The sequence below is a fragment of the Dendrobates tinctorius genome, unplaced genomic scaffold (assembly GCF_039654945.1).
Source record: "Dendrobates tinctorius isolate UK_male_01 unplaced genomic scaffold, ASM3965494v1 ptg000120l, whole genome shotgun sequence".
Lineage (NCBI taxonomy): Eukaryota > Metazoa > Chordata > Amphibia > Anura > Dendrobatidae > Dendrobates > Dendrobates tinctorius.
Window position 1 is genome coordinate 46,246,171 of NW_027361788.1, and position 16,426 is coordinate 46,262,596.

The window sequence follows — 16,426 nt, forward strand, 5'->3', positions numbered from 1 at the left end:
AAAGGAGAAGCTACGGACGCGGCGTCACCGGAGAAATCTATAGGTGGTAGCTCAGGGAGACGGGAAATCTGGCTTTGAAATGTATATCTCGTGACTCATTTGTCTTGAGAAGCAAGACATACTACACCAAGAAAATACTGACAACTGATGACTTCATTGGTCTATATGTGCTGTCCATGGAGGATCACCTGTGATCACTTGATCAGCCTTGTCATCATGGCAAAAAAATGCAAATAGTTTAGTTGTCTGTCAAGTACGTGGTCAATTACAATTCTTTCCAACCCCATTTCAGGCACACACATGCTTGTTTTGGCCGAGCATTTCTATGTTTCCAATAGGGAGATGGAAGTAGGCCACTACTACTCCTCTAGTGGTGGCTCATGTCTCCTGTTGAAATCCAACATGCCCAATTCTTCTTTTTCCCCAACATCTCATGTTTGGGAAGAGTCAACAAAATCCCATCAAGAGAGTCGACCTGTCCTGCCATGGGTACGGCCAACAGTCCTATAATATGTGTGGCCATGTTAAAGTGTCCGCTTTTTTGTGCTAAATTTATTAAATGTTTGTATTCCCCACAAAATACCAATTCTGAAGCTTTTTTTTACCAATACTCTATTATTTTGTTATTCCTCTTGTAAATATTTGAATAAATTGGCAGCTGGGTGCGATTCCCTACACACTGTCACTATCAGCTCTGACTGGATAACTACACAGAGTGTAGGTACACGTTTTTTTCAGGAGGAGTGGCACAACGCAGAGTTGCAATAAAGGACACTGTAGACTCATTATTTCATGAAGAATTCAAGCATTTACTTAAAGTGGACCTGCCTGTTTAAGCGTGCCATGAAATGCCCAGACCTGGGATGGCAGATACAGAATCAGAGCTACACTCAGCTGGAAGGGGATAAGTTGCTGACTGTTTCCAAGAGCAGCCAGATGAATTGTGAAAGCAGATGTTATTGTGAGCATGACCTTGTGTCGTCCGAAATTGGCACGGCATTTCAGCGACCAGGACATTGTGTACCAGCACAGCAACAGCGTGATAAAGGAGGACACTAGCCTTAGATAAATGCAGCTGACCATCTAATGGGTCAGTTGGTGGAGATGGGCATGTCAGATTTCAGTATGTTCGATCCTTTTGTTCTCAAGGGAGATAAGCTGCCACCAGAGATGTCCAGCAGCCACCTACAACCCTTCATCTAAAAAGCACTTACGCACAATCAGCCGAGCTGAGTATCCATGTGGTTGTCTGAAAGAATAGCTGTATTGCCTCCTTAAGACTTGCAGCTGATAACTGTCACCTGCATGTACAGTTGCGCTCAAAAGTTTACATACCCCGGCAGAATTTTGGCTTTCTTACATACTTCAGCTGAAGTACTGGACTGTCTGAAAACTAGTGGTGTGGCTGTTTCAAGATGCACAATAAGGAGGCACTTGAAGAAAAATGGGCTGCATGGTAGAGTCGCCAGAAGAAAGCCATTACTGCCAAATGCCACAAAGTATCTCGCCTACAATATGCAAAAGAGCACAGAGACAAGCCTCAAAAATTCTGGAATAAGGTAATTTGGAGTGATGAGACCAAAATTGAACTTCTTGGCCGCAAACATAAACGTTACATTTGGAGAGAGGTCAACAAGGCCTATAATGAAAGGAACACCATTCCTACTGTAAAGCACGGAGGTGGATTGCTGATGTTTTGGGGATGTGTGAGCTACAAAGGCACAGGAAACTTGATCAAAGTTGAAGGAAAGATAAATGAAACATGTTATCAGCAAATACTGGAGGCAAATTTGCAATCATCAGCCCGCAAGCTGCACATGGGATGTACTTGGACGTTCCAAAATGACAACGATCCAAAAAACACAAGGCCAAGTCGACCTGTCGTTGGCTACAGCAGAACAAAGTGAAGGTTCTGGAGTGGCCATCTCAGTCTCCTGAACTCAATATCATTGAGCCACTCAGATCTCAAGCATACAATTCATGCTAGACAGCCCAGGAATTTACAGGAACTGGAGGCTTTTTGCCAAGAAGAGTGGGCAGCTTTACCATCTGAGAAAATAAAGAACCTCATCCACAACTACCACAAAAGACTTCAAGCTGTCATTAATGTTAGAGGGGGCAATACACGGTATTAAGAAATGGGGTACGTGAACTTTTGATCAGGGTCATTTGGCTTTCTACTGGTGACCATGCAGCCCATTTTTCTTCAAGTACGTCCTTATTTTGCATCTTGAAACAGCCACACCGCTAGTTTTCAGAGAGTACAGTAGTTCAGCTGATGTTATTTGTGGGGGGTTTTTTTGCATCCCAAATAATTTTCCTGGCATTTGTCACAGGTCACGGGTGAGGATGTCACCTTTAGTAGCCATTCAAACCCATTTGTGTCAACTTCTGTGCATGATATCAGGCCAAAATCACCAGGGTATGTAAACTTTTGATCAGGGTCATTTGGATGTTTTGGGTTGTCATTATGATTTAAAAAGAGAAAATGCAGTAGTTTGACAATAAATGGCTTCACCCAACCACTAACCATGAGTGGAGAAAAAATTTTGGTGTTATCATTCATATTCTCTGATAAAAGGCCAAGAAAGCAAAAATTCTACAGGGGTATTTGATCACAAATGTATGTTTCTGCTTCTGGACTAGTCCTCATATAGAGAACCCTACATTTAGCCTGACATGGCTGATAACAGAAAACAATAGATACCAAATGCACAGCAAATGAGATCCCGTGAGCTATGTGCTTTTCACCTTTGTCACCGGACCCTTCAGTTTTGGGTTAAACATCCCGGGTTTGAGGCACATGGTGTTACTGCCCTCCCCGTGACCACAAGAGAAGAGAGAGTGTAAAACCGCAGGAGCCAGAGAGACGCACGGGGAGGAGGGGGCGCTGCCAGGACCACGCACGCTCCCTCCTCTGCCTTCCTGTGTTTCCACACTCGCTTATGCCAGCTTACATTGAACTTCTTCACCCCTCTTTATGGGCACAAATTAGGGGAAGTGAGGGAGGGGAAGACCCGAGCCGGACGTCACACGGTTCATTGTTCTGTCTGGGTCATCTCACTCCTTTGTCTTCTGGCGCAAGCACAAACTTCCAGAGTAAGACCCCTGGCTGTGGCCTCGTGGGCAGAGTTGGACGTCATGTATGGCTCTGGCTGTATTATCGGTGACCTCTATCTTGGCAGCCATGTTGGCGTCCTGCTAGGAGATTAGGGCATGACTTATAATGCAGTTTTCTCCCTTTCGTTGTCTCATGGCATCATATTAAATTATACCTTATTGGCGCAGGTGGTAAATAATCTTTATAATATTTAACGGCCTCCGTTTATGCCCTTGTCCACCAGGCACACCCACAGATATGATATCCTACAGTGGGGCCCCGAGATGGAGAGTAATAGGAGTCCAGCCTGAGTGTAGACTGTGGGCACTCAGCCTGATATACCTCATTGTACCTGCTGTAATATAACACCAGTTTGCAGCAACAGATAACAGGGAGCAATAGAGTGCATTGAAATAGAGTATATAGAAAGATGGGTACAGTGATCAGGGGCAATGACCGCTCTCTCTTTTCTCTTACAGCTGACCGCCTCCAAGTTCCCGGTGGTGATAAAGATGGGCCACGCTCACTCCGGGATGGGGAAGGTGAGTACAGGTCAGCAGTTCAGGCCCAGGGCAGGAGGGAAGCACGGGTCACCGCCCGGTCCTACATTGCACAATGTAACGCGTTCTCGTGGACCCCGGAGGTGACACCATCCACCGTGGCTTGCTTCCTCTCTGTGCTTTTCACCTTTGTTCTCCTCTCCTGTTTCCTGTAAGTTGCTAAAGAAAGCTCGGGGTAACGAATCCGGCTGCTTAATTTTCATTTGCACCTTGTTGTGAGTGATGTAGATGGGGAGCAATGAGTAGTTATACACGTCATTCACTGTCTGTATAGTATGTAGTGGCATCCAGCTCATGGGGATGAGTGTAGGTCACAGAAAGATGCAAAGGGACGACATTTACATAGTAGAGCGGTACAATGTTCCATCCAAAAGACGTCTCGAACACCATAATGGATGAAGGACGCTGATGCCAGCAGCCGGACGGTCACTGCGCTGTCTGTGATTTCTCATTTCTTAATCCAGGTGAAGGTGGATAATCAGTACGACTTCCAGGACATCGCCAGCGTGGTTGCCCTAACCAAAACCTATGCTACTTCTGAGCCATTTATCGATGCCAAATATGATGTGCGCATCCAGAAAATCGGGAACAACTACAAAGCGTATATGTAAGTATACAAAATATCAATATGGACCCCACATCAGGGTAATTACACTGACACTTGGGGTACAGGATAATGACGCTGACACTTGGGGTACAGGCTAATGACGCTGACACTTGGGGTATAGGCTAATGACGCTGACACTTGAGGTGCAGGATAATAACGCTGACACTCAGGGTACAGTATAATGACACTGACACTCGGGCTACAGGATAATGACACTGACACTCAGGGTACAGGATAATGATGCTGACACTCGGGGTACAGTATAATACATAGTAACATAGTAACATAGTTATTAAGGTTGAAGGGAGACTTTAAGTCCATCTAGTTCAACCCATATCCTATCCTAACTTGCCCTAACATGTTGATCCAGAGGAAGGCAAAAAAAACCCATGTGGCAACAGTAAGCTTCACATTGGGGAAAAAAATTCCTTCCCGACTCCACATACGGCAATCAGACTAGCTCCCTGGATCAACGCAATATTAAGGAGACTAGTGTATATACCCTGTAATATTATACTTTTCAAGAAAGGCATCCAGTCCCTTCTTAAATTTTAGTAGTGAATCACTCATTACAACATCATATGGCAGAGAGTTCCATAGTCTCACTGCTCTTACAGTAAAGAATCCGCGTCTGTGAGTATGCTTAAACCTTCTTTCCTCCAGACGTAGAGGATGCCCCCTTGTCCCCGTCACAGGTCTAAGAGTAAAAAGATCATTAGAAAGGTCTTTGTATTGTCCCCACATATATTTATACATTGTAATAAGATCACCCCTAAGCCTTCGATTCTCCAAACTAAATAACCCCAAGTGTAATAACCTGTCTTGGTATTGCAGACCCCCTAGTTCCCTAATAACCTTGGTCGCTCTTCTCTGCACCCGCTCCAGTTCAGCTATGTCTTTCTTATACACCGGAGACCAGAACTGTACACAGTATTCTAAGTGTGGTCGCACTAGTGACTTATATAGAGGTAAAATTATGTTCTCCTCATGAGCATCTATGCCTCTTTTAATGCATCCCATTATTTTATTTGCCTTTGCGGCAGCTGCTTGACTCTGGCCACTAAATGTGAGTTTGTCGTCCACCCATACACCCAGGTCTTTTTCAGTGACTGTTTTGCCCAGTGTTTTACAATTAAGCACATAATTATACAACTTGTTCGTTCTACCCAAGTGCATGACCTTACATTTATCCCCATTAAAGCTCATTTGCCATTTATCAGCCCAAGCTTCTAGTTTACATAAATCCTCCTGTAATATAAAATTGTCCTCCTCTGTATTAATTACCCTGCAGAGTTTAGTGTCATCTGCAAATATTGAAATTCTACTCTCTATGCCCCCTACAAGGTCATTAATAAATATGTTAAAAAGAAAAAAAAAAATGACACTGACACTCGGGGTACAGGATAATGACACTGACACTCGGGGTACAGGATAATGACGCTGACACTCGGGGTACAGGATAATGACGCTGACACTTGGGGTGCAGGATAATAACGCTGACACTCAGGGTACAGTATAATGATACTGACACTCGGGGTACAGGATAATGACACTGACACTCTGGGTAAAGGATAATGATGCTGACACTCGGGGTACAGGATAATGACACTGACACTCGGGATAAAGGATAATGCTGCTGACACTCGGGGTACACTATGACGGCACTGCTACTCAGAGTGCAGGATAATCATGCGGGATACGCAGGTTATTTTATGTTTGCTCCAGGTTTTTTTTTCCTCCTTTGCTTTAGTCAGATTTCCCAGTTTACCTTAAGATATAAATATCCCTGTGTCTCAGGCTCCGTCATACTTGTCCCGGGTCTCTCTCCCACCCTGTCTGCCATGCGGGTTTTTCTGGTTCCGTACATAATATCGGCCTCTCCCTTTCCTCTCTGACATGAGCTGGCACGAGGCTTTGATACACCTAGAGCCTGATCAGCTCATCTACAAAGACATTCAGATCCAAGCTCTAGTCTGGGAATGTAATGTGTGGGTAATCTCATTATGCCCTACCAGCAGACATTAAGGGGTTGTTAGTGGTCACGACTGTGGGCAGCTGCCCATAACGATGATATCCTTTGAAGGAGCTGCCGTGCAGCAGGAAGGATTTTATCACCATCAGATGTCTGAGAAAAAGGAAAATTCCCAGAAAGTTAGATCTCTGCTGAAATTCCTTAAAAAATACCACATCCACAAGAATGTAAAATCATCTGGAGTCAATTATCTGCTGTACCTGTACATTGTGAGTCTGAAAACTTGGTAAGGTAGAGACCCAATGTAATGACATTTATCGGAGATGTGAGTTTTCTAAGGTTTGACACACGGTAGACTGGCTTCAAAGTCTGAGAACTCTCCTCCTTCTTCTTCCTTAGTCCCTGCAATGTGGTGTTGACTTTATGGATGACATCTCCAGGTTGTGATCCCGAGAATAGTAATGGATTGGTAACAGTAACGCACATTATGCAGTAGTGTAGTCAGGAACTGAGCCATGGGTCTTCATCAGGAGGGCAGTCAAAATCCAACAGACTCATGGATGAGATGGGAACAAGGATTTTCACTAGGAGAGCAGTCAGGATGCAACCGACTTGACAACGAGGTGGTGGTTTAGTCAGAAGTAGAATCAAAGGTTTTCACCAACAGAGAGGTGAGGATCCAACCAACTGGAGAGAGGTGGTGGTTTTGTCAGGAACGGAGCTAAGTGCATTCACGCCGAGAACAGTCGGGAGATCAAACAGACCCGAGAACGTGGTGGTAGTGAAGTCAGGAACAGAGCCAATGGTTTTCACCAGAAGGGGGGTCACTATCCACCAAGACTGAGGATGAGACGAGAACAAGGGTTTTCACCAGGAAAGCAGTCAGGATCCAACAGACCCAAGAATGAGCAGGTAGTGTAGTTAGGAAGAGAACCAAAGGTCTTCAGCAAAAGAACATCCAGGCTTGAGGATGATATAAGAAAAAGGATGTTCACTAGGAGAGCGGTCAGGATCCAACACAACAGACCTTGTGAATGAGGTGGTATTATAGCCAGGACGGAGGCAAGGGTCGTTATCAGGGGAGCAGTCAGGATTCACCAGGCCCAAGACTAAGCTGGTAGTGTAGTCAGGAACAGGACCAAAGGGTCTTCACCAAGAGAGAGGTCTATTCTAGAAGGAGCTGATGCCACAAGCAGATGGTAGACCAGTCACAGACAAAAACTAGCTTCCAGAACAGGTGCAGAAGTTGTCGCCTAGAACAAGAAAAATATAGATGATAGACAGCAGAAAATAAATATCTGTTCTGTCTCTTTTGCTCCCGTGTTATCTCCTTAGTCAGCAGGATCATGAGTCCTAGAGTTGGACCAATCATGGACATGAAGAATTCTATAAGAAGCAGGGTATATGTAGGGTGTAAATATGGCTGATGAGGTCCTCTCTCCAGTGAGGCTGTCCATCTCTGCCTCCGCTTTCTTAATTCACAATGCTGACCTCACCTGCGCCAGAGGTGTCTCTGCTGAAATCCTGTGTGTTCACACATCTCCCCATCATTCGTGCATGTAGCGTACAGAACAATGGTTGTTCTGTGCATGTGACCATCATCTCTGGAGCTTTCTGATGTCATAGAAGAGGAAACACTGGGAAGTTGCATTTCAACATGCCCAATGCAGACTTCATAAGAGCTAATGTGTTATCAGAGGTTGAGCGTAAATGTGCATAGGAGGATCCGAAGAGATAGCCTTCAGTAGGTGAGCATTTGACCCACCGTTATCTCAGGTGTATGGGCAGCCATAAGTGTTCTGTATGCCAATCATGGACCAGAACATAAGTCCTCGGAGAGGTGCGGTCATGGCTGAAAATGTTAGCACCCTTGAAATTGTTCTAGAAAATGAAGTATTTTTCCTAGAAAATTATTGCACTTACACATGTTTTGTTATACACGTTTATTTCCTTAGTGCGTACTGAAGCAATAGAAAAAAATCAGAGAAATAAAGGCAAATTGGACATTATTTCACAAAAAACAAAAATGGGCAAGACAGAATTGTTGGCAATTTTCCAAAAATGTGGGTAAACAACTTTGTTTCAAGCATGTGATGCTCATTCAAACACGCCTGTATGAAAATCACACCTGATGAAAAGGTGAGACATTGACTCAATCTTTACATTGTATGTCTGTATGTGCCACACTAAACAGAAAGAGAAGAGAACTGTCTGAGGACTTGAGAACCAAAATTGTTGAAAAATATCAATCATTTCAAGATTACAAGTCGTAAGACTTGTAATCCAACCTGATGAAGGGGCCTTCTGAGCCGTGAAAGCTTGATTACAAATATAATTTCTCTGGTTAGCCAATAAAGGTATCACACCTTGAATACTTTTCTCAATTTTTTGGGGGGACATAAGTATTTACATCTAAGATTACAAGTCCATCTCCAAAGATCTTGTTCTTCTTTTTTCTTTGGTGCGCAACATAATCAAGAAGTTTACAACCCATGGCACCGTAACTAATCTCCATGGACGTAGACGGCAGAGAAAAACTAATGAAAAATTGCAATGCAGGGTAGTCTGGATGGTGGATAAGCAGCCCCAATCAAGTTCCAAAGAAATTCCTGCTGTCCTGAATCCTCAGGTGTTAGAGCGAACTATCTGTCAACATTGGAATGAAATGAAACACTATGGCAGGAGCTCCAGGCAGACCCCACTGCTGACACAGGTACATAAAAAAGCTAGACTGCCATTTGCCAAAATGTGTGTAAGCCAAAATCCTTCTCGTGGACAGATGAGACCAATATAGAGCATTTTGGTAAAGCATATCATTCTACTGTTTAGTGAAAACGGAATGAGGCCTACAAAGAAAAGAACACAGTACCTACAGTCAAATATGGTGGAGGTTCAAAGACGTTTTGAGGTTGTTTTGCTAACTCTGGCACTGGGTGCCTTGACTGTGTGCAAGGCATGATGAAATCTGATGATTACCAAAGGATTTGGGTCGCAATGTAGTGCCCAGTGTCAGAAAGCTTGTACAATAAGAACACCAAGTGCACAACTGTATAAATAAATATAGGGGTGCAATATCAGTAGTGAAACATAGTAGCACTGAAGAAAAGGCACCACTGTAATTAATGCACACCACAAGGATATTTTGGTATAAACATATAATAATATTGGCACAAACAGTATAAATTAAAACATAATTAAAACCAAAAGACCATATCTACTCAGAATAGTAGCCACAGGGCCCAATACACACAAGATGTATAGCATATACTCAATGAAGTCAATCCTAAACCTATTGGCTCATGAGGCATATAGTATACCCTAAAAAAGGGGATAAATGGAAGCATGAGTTAACCCACATGATCGAGAGGGACACCCCTCATGATGGGAACCCCCCCCCCCACAAAAAGAAAACATACCAGTACAACAGCTGGAAATTCTAGAGGGATAACAGAAGTAAATTCCCCATAAGAGCCTGAGAGAGATGGATGGTTTAGTTTACCAGATATGCAGCATATATGAAAGGGCCGACCCCCCCGAATACGGGCTCTGAGTAGAAAGAGACCGTGGCCCCACGCGTATCGCCCTGGCAAGCAGGGCTTCATCAGTGTCAGAAAGCTGGGTATCTGTCCTAGGTCATGGGTCTTCCAGCAGGACAAACGCCCCAAACATACTTCAAGAAGCACCCATAAATGGATGGAAACTAAGTGCTAGAGAGTTCTGAAGTGGTCAGAAGTGAGTCCAGATCTAAATCCCATTGAGCACCCATAGAGAGATCTTAAAATTGCTGTTGGGAAAAGGCACCTTCACATATGAGAGACCTGGAGCAGTTTGCAAAAGAAGAGGGGTGCAAAACTCCAGATGAGAGGTGTAAAAGACTTGTTGATGGTTTTAGGAAGCGACAGTTTATTTATTCCAAAGGGTGTGCAACCACATATTAAGTTGAGGGTGCCAACAATTTTGTCCAGACCATTTTTTGGGTTTTGTGTGAAATTATGTTCAATTTGCGTTTTTTTCTCACTTTTTTTTGTGTTGTTCCAATACACACAAAGGAAATAAACATGTGTATAACAAAACTCGTAATTGCAATAATTTTATGGGAGAAATACTTCATTTTCATACATGACTGTACATAGCAGATGTGACTGGACATTTGCTGTGTGACTCAGTTCCAGTATATAGCACCGTTGGTTGGCTCAGGACCATCTGGACTAAGCACCCTTGAAACTGTTGTTCAGGCACCTAGCTTTTAGGCAGCTTTCTTGCTCTATATGTGGTCTGATGCCTTATGTGCATGTCCGGGAGCCTGCAAAGACAAGGGGTCGTGAAGGAACCAGCCCGAAGAGCAGTCACCAGGACTTACTGGAGAACCGCTACCCACAGGATAGATGATAAATATGCAATTGCTCAGGGGTTTGCCTCAGGGGTACCAAAGTCCTCTGTGACTGGAGCGGTACTGAGCATGTGCAACCATTGCTTCTATGGACAGTGAATGGAGCTGCGGTCTCACATGCTCAGTCTGTTCTCAGGATTAATGGGGTCTAAGCAGCTGGACCCCCAGTAATCATACACTCATTGCGCTACCCTGTATATGTCGCTTACAGGATAAGTGAGTGCTAGGATCAGTCCAAGACATGAACCTGTCGGCAGCTTGCACATGAAGTTCCTGAGATGGGCTTATCGCCCTGGGCCAGGCCTGACTTTCCCATTGTTTCCGGTACAATATGAGCAGAGTGGGTGGCTGCCTTCTGCTCGTGTTGTATGAGGGCCAAGAGAACTGAGGCAGTATGGAGTGTGGGTGGAATTGTTCTCTATTTCTTAAAGGGACGGTACACCTGCAATCTGCCTTATCTTCATTTCTTTAGATGGATACAATCTTGCTTTCTGTTATCAGCCTGGTCAGATGAGGGGGTGCTATTGCAAAACTAAAGTAGCAACCTCTTCTGATGGAGATTAATCGTGCTGGACTGCAGAACTTGTTGCTTGCTTGCCCCCCCATCGCTTTTCCAAGTGGAGAAGAGACACAGACACATGGCTCTTGTGCTGTTATGACCTCAGGATTTTGGTTGCCCATTTGACCTTGTAATGATCACAGATCTATGTAGACCCAGCACTTACTGGCCTAACTGTTCATTAAAGGGACCGCTAGGGGGTCCGCCCTCTGTTCCCTTTACCGGTTCTGAGAATGAAGGGGCCGCAGTTCAGAATTATCACCGAGTCCTCTTACCCCGACCAACCAGCTGTGCAGTGATCTGCAGCCCGCCCCATACAAGTGAATGGCCTGATATAGCTCAGGTAATAAGGGGTTAATGACGAGATAAATATCAACTCGTTATTTTCCCTAGAGAGTTCTGACATAAGAAGGAGAGGAGAGAAATACTGATGTCACGTCATGAGGTCATTTCATCACAGAGATGAGCAGTGATCAGATGATGAGCTGACTGTACTCTGATGCACGGGTACTGATGCTGAGGGCCAGGTCAGTGCTAACCCACAAGGGCCCCAATATGGGGTCCAGCTACAGACTTTGCACTGCAACAAGGGGTCGTTAAGTTTTGCCATCAACTTCCAACTACTCAGCCCTGACTCAGTCATGACAAGACATGGCAGGCGGCCAGGTGGGAGACATCAGTCAGGGGGCCGTGAACAACAAGGTTGTTAAGTTTATAGTCTATATATATATATATATATATATATATATATATATATATATACACATATATATATATGTATGTATATATATTGTGTGTATTCAGATCCTGTCTTACTGACCATGGCAACTAGATGGCGGTGCATTAGGGAGCGCAGACTGATGCAATATACAGGACGGCTTCCAGTATAGACACGTGATGAGTCTCTGATCACACACTGCACGAGTGACTACAGGTCCAAGTGTAATGTCAGAGTCTCTGATCGGGGCGCTGTTGCATTGGAGTCTATGGAACGTTTGCTGCATAAGCGATGATGGAAAGTGGTACTGCAGCCTGTCCAATCTATAGGTTATTACAAAGTGTGACTGCACTGTACCCACCGACTGTCTATGGCAGAGCAATGGGAAGAGTCTTACCAGATTGTGTTCTGTATTTCAGGAGAACATCCATTTCTGGCAACTGGAAAACCAATACGGGGTCGGCCATGCTGGAGCAGATCGCCGTGTCGGACAGGTACTGCATACATGTGTACGTGTTTGATGTCAAGAGCTGGGTCACAGCAGTCAGACCCCCGTAATGGAACATCGCTTATAAATGTATCACCTATATTCACTTTTAGAAGAATCTGACTAGTACGGCCGCTCCTCCCCAGCACTGAACATTGAGTAATGTCTGACAGTGCAGTTGATATCGAGACACTGCCTGACAACCACATTCCTTTTATTAGAGTTTTCAGGCAACTAATCCCTTTATGTGTCAGGTCTTCAGCTCAAGGCAGAACTGGCACAGAAAGGGCACATGGCATATTGACGATTAAAACCCCTGCGGTCTGGCTCTGCAGAATGTCCGCTACTCCAGAAAATGAATCTAGAAAGGATTAAAGGTTGACACGCGGCCAATCGTTTCTCTGCAGGTACAGGCTCTGGGTGGATTCCTGCTCGGAAATATTTGGGGGTCTGGAAATCTGTGCTGTGGAAGCCCTGCACGGGAAAGACGGCAAGGACCACATCATAGAGGTGAGGGTTCTGCCACAGAGCAGGAGAAAGCGAACGCCCTCTCCGCCACACATGGGACACGATGCAGCACCACCTGGAGGCTAGAATGTCACTTAAGTGTCCTCCTTTTTCCACCAGGTTGTCGGCTCCTCTATGCCTTTGATTGGGGACCAGCAGGAAGAGGACCGGCACCTGATAGCCGATCTGGTCGTCAGTAAGATGGCGCAGTCTCTCCAGTGCAGCTCCTCCCCAAGCCGCTCCCTGCATGTGCAGCAGCCCCAGGTAAGATGGCTGTACGCATGACAATACAGATACTGTTGATTTCCCTTGGAAACAGTCAGCAATTAAAGGGATTTTATGGGGTTTCTCACCTTTGAACTGGGATGATGAGCAATAACGATGATTTTGTGCCTGCAAAAATTTCACAGGACATGTGCACAATCTGTGGTATCACATGTTTCAATGCAGAACTGATTGGTAGCAGAGAACCCCTCATTGGTGCTTTGCTTTTAATTGCAGGTCCAACCTGTTCACTCCCGGTCTGGCACCCCTGTCCAGCAGCAGCAGAGACCTTCTCCACAAGGTAGATCCCCTCCATATGTTTAAGTAGATGAAGGCGTATTACAGTAAATATTAATTGCAGCAGAGGTAATGACGTTAGGTACAATTAATGGTCCCCAATATCTCTCGACTCTTACAGGGGGTCCTCCTGCAGCACAGGCTCCTCAGCGACAGGGACCTCCTTCTCAGCAGAGGCCTCCACCACAAGGACAACAGCTTCAAGGTTTAGGTCCTCAGCCATCGTCACATCCACCCAATCTCCCCAGCCCCGGGGCACAGCAGCGGCAAATGATCCCGCCGCAACATCCACAGCCACAAGGGTCGCCCCAGCAGATGAGGCCCCAACAACAGCCATCACCCCGCCAATCTCAGTCACCTCAAAGGCAGCCAAGCCCACAGTCTCCCCAACGGCAGCAGCAAGCTCCCCCTATGCCAGCCGGCCCAAAGCCAATGGGTGTCCAGCCCCCTCAGGCTCGGCAACCTGGACCTCCAAGGCAGCCAGTTCCTGCAGGACCCCAGCAGAAGCCTCCACCTCCCGTCCATCAACAACAACATGGCATCCGTCAACCGGGACAGCAGCCTCCACCACAACAACGGCAATCAGCTCCAGGTGGACCGCAGCAACAGCCACCCCAGCAGCCACCCCAACCACAACAGCCGCCACAACAGCGACCCATGACCCAGCAGCCCAGGCCTAACCCTCAAGGACCTGGGCAGGGTTCACGTCCTGGCGGTCCCCAAAAGCCTCAGTTGGCTCAGAAGCCGGGCCAAGAGCTGCCCCCACCCCAGCCGCAGCTGAAGTAAGAGCCTCCGAGGTTCTGGGTGGGCCACACAGGTTTCAGCTTCCTATACTACCTATTGCATCCCTTTTTTGCATGCCGCTTAGGTAAGGTAGGCACAGCTTTGGCAGAGACTGGAGTCACCCTGGCTTTTTGTTTTTGGGTTTGGTGGGTTGGTCAGCCCCCTGGCAGTGCCCAGTGTAGAAGGTGGTGGCTAGCTTAGTGTGAGCGACTAATATTGCATGACGTTAACTGATCATTATTTTTCTTTCCTCCTTCTCCTACCTCCATTATATATAACATCCCTCCTCCGTCTCTTGTGTCCTCCCCTGATGCCATTATGAACATTCCCTTTAAAAACAAACTTCTGCTCCACCTACCTACTCCCCACCCCAACCCCTTTCCACCGCCATCTCCCCCCATCATCGGCCATCGCCTCACATCGTCCTCCAGTAAGTCCCAGTCCCTCACCAACTCCTTCACCCTTGCAGACTCACCAGCTCCACGCTCCAGTCTTAGTCACGACGAGGTGAAAGCCGAAACCATCCGCAACCTGAGGAAATCCTTCGCCAGTCTCTTCTCAGACTGAGGGGATCCATTTCTCTCCCCCCACCCGTCACATCTCTCCCCATCGCGGCTCTGTGTGTTCTCCCGCTCCCTTCACCTGTGTGCACGGCTTTGCTCCTTGGAAAAAATACAAATTTAAAAAAAACTAAAAATGTGCTGACGAAGAGGTAGATATGGAGAGGAGTCGGAAAACGGGAGGAAGAGGCGACACCCCAACACCTAGAAATACCGGAATAGCAGAACCGAGTGCTCCGGCAATGGTAGAACCCATAGGGACTTGATAGAACATGCATGATACGAGCGTGCACGCGCCTGTGTCCTGGCGGGGCCGTAGGTGTGCTCGTCCTCCATGTACATATATGTGTATACATACGCACACCCATGGGGGTCCCGCTCCCTCTCGGAGCCCGTGTATATGTTGTATGTTCGTCTTTTCTTCCAGCCCCTCTCAGTATCTATCCCTCCCGGATCCGTCACTTCTTTTGAATCGTGGTGTGTTGCGGTGTTTTTTCTCCTCCCCATCCTGAATCTTCTGTTGCCCCTGTCCTCCTCCCTCCATGGTAGCCTTCCTGATTTGGTCTCCCCGTCACCCTCCGGTAACACTGTTGTGATGTGTGTGCTCTGCAGCTTCTTGCCGTGTGGTTACTATCGTGATATGATTGTTGTAATTATTCAGAGTAATCTCTTATATCATGACTATATCCCCCCTTCCCCCCAGAACTTATTCTATACGGCCCCTCGCAGAGCGGCCGCCAATGACGTGTGTGTAACGTGTGTCAGCGTTTGTGTGCAGATGTGCAAAAAAACCCAGAAAAGGGGCAAGAAAATGTGATGTGTCCAAATTAAACTATTCTCTGAGAGCAAAACAAATGTGTGTCTGGTGTCGGATGTGTGGGGGAGCGGCGTCCATCAGCCGAGACCACCGTCACAGCAATGAGCCTGAAATACTCTGTGCTGCTCCGGTTTCTGTCTTCAGATAATCTCCTCCTCTAAAACACTCTGTTCTGCAAGAGGACCCAGCTCCTACAACTATCGGTCAATCTCCATTCTCCCCCAAAATCGCAGCCCTGTCCTCATTGCTATCATCACGAGTGGACAAGTGACCGCCCCTACCTGGTATCAGCACGCTAATGCACTGAAATACTCTGTGCTGCTGGGGAGGCCACTGCTTCCACCATTAACGTATGGCCTCATTCTTGTCTCCATCATGACGTTCTCTTGGTCATATGCAGCTGTTTCTTCGCAGACAAAAGATCATCACGAGTGGACGGGTCACTGAAATACTCTGTGCTGCTGACTGTTTCCAGTAACAAGCAGCGTCATACCCCTGGCCTTTATACGATGATATACGCCTTTTCATGTGCCACCCTACCCGCACTCAGAATTAAGACATTAGATCACTGCCTGCCTCAAGGTCAGCACGCTCCTCCTGAAATACTCTGTGCTGCAGAGACACAGCTCATCAATGCGTGACCTCCCATTCCTCTCCTCACATCTGGATACTTACCTGCTCCTCACTAACAAACGCTGAGAATACTAACCTCAGGATGAGCACACTCCTCTCCTGAAATACCCTGTGCTGCTGTTTACCCCATCAGTGTGTGGCCCACCAATTATCATTCCACCTCACATCACGA

At 46.3% G+C, this 16,426-nt stretch overlaps 1 protein-coding gene across 4 annotated transcripts in view; it reads left to right on the top strand.

Annotated features, from left to right (window-relative positions):
• Positions 1-15,659, top strand: part of SYN1 (synapsin I) — a 90,370-nt gene extending 74,711 nt beyond the window's left edge. Inside the window, exons 6-13 of one of the 4 annotated variants that reach the window (XM_073541366.1) lie at positions 3,580-3,642; positions 4,125-4,267; positions 12,326-12,400; positions 12,801-12,903; positions 13,021-13,164; positions 13,402-13,465; positions 13,583-14,278; positions 14,714-15,659. In XM_073541366.1, coding sequence (XP_073397467.1) covers positions 3,580-3,642; positions 4,125-4,267; positions 12,326-12,400; positions 12,801-12,903; positions 13,021-13,164; positions 13,402-13,465; positions 13,583-14,247 — 1,257 coding nt within the window. In that variant the 3' untranslated portion in view covers positions 14,248-14,278; positions 14,714-15,659. Of the gene's footprint in view, positions 1-3,579; positions 3,643-4,124; positions 4,268-12,325; positions 12,401-12,800; positions 12,904-13,020; positions 13,165-13,401; positions 13,466-13,582; positions 14,279-14,675 lie in introns of all 4 variants that reach the window. The other 3 variants (XM_073541364.1, XM_073541365.1, XM_073541363.1) reach the window with 3 other exon arrangements.
• Positions 15,660-16,426: the final 767 nt, after the last annotated feature.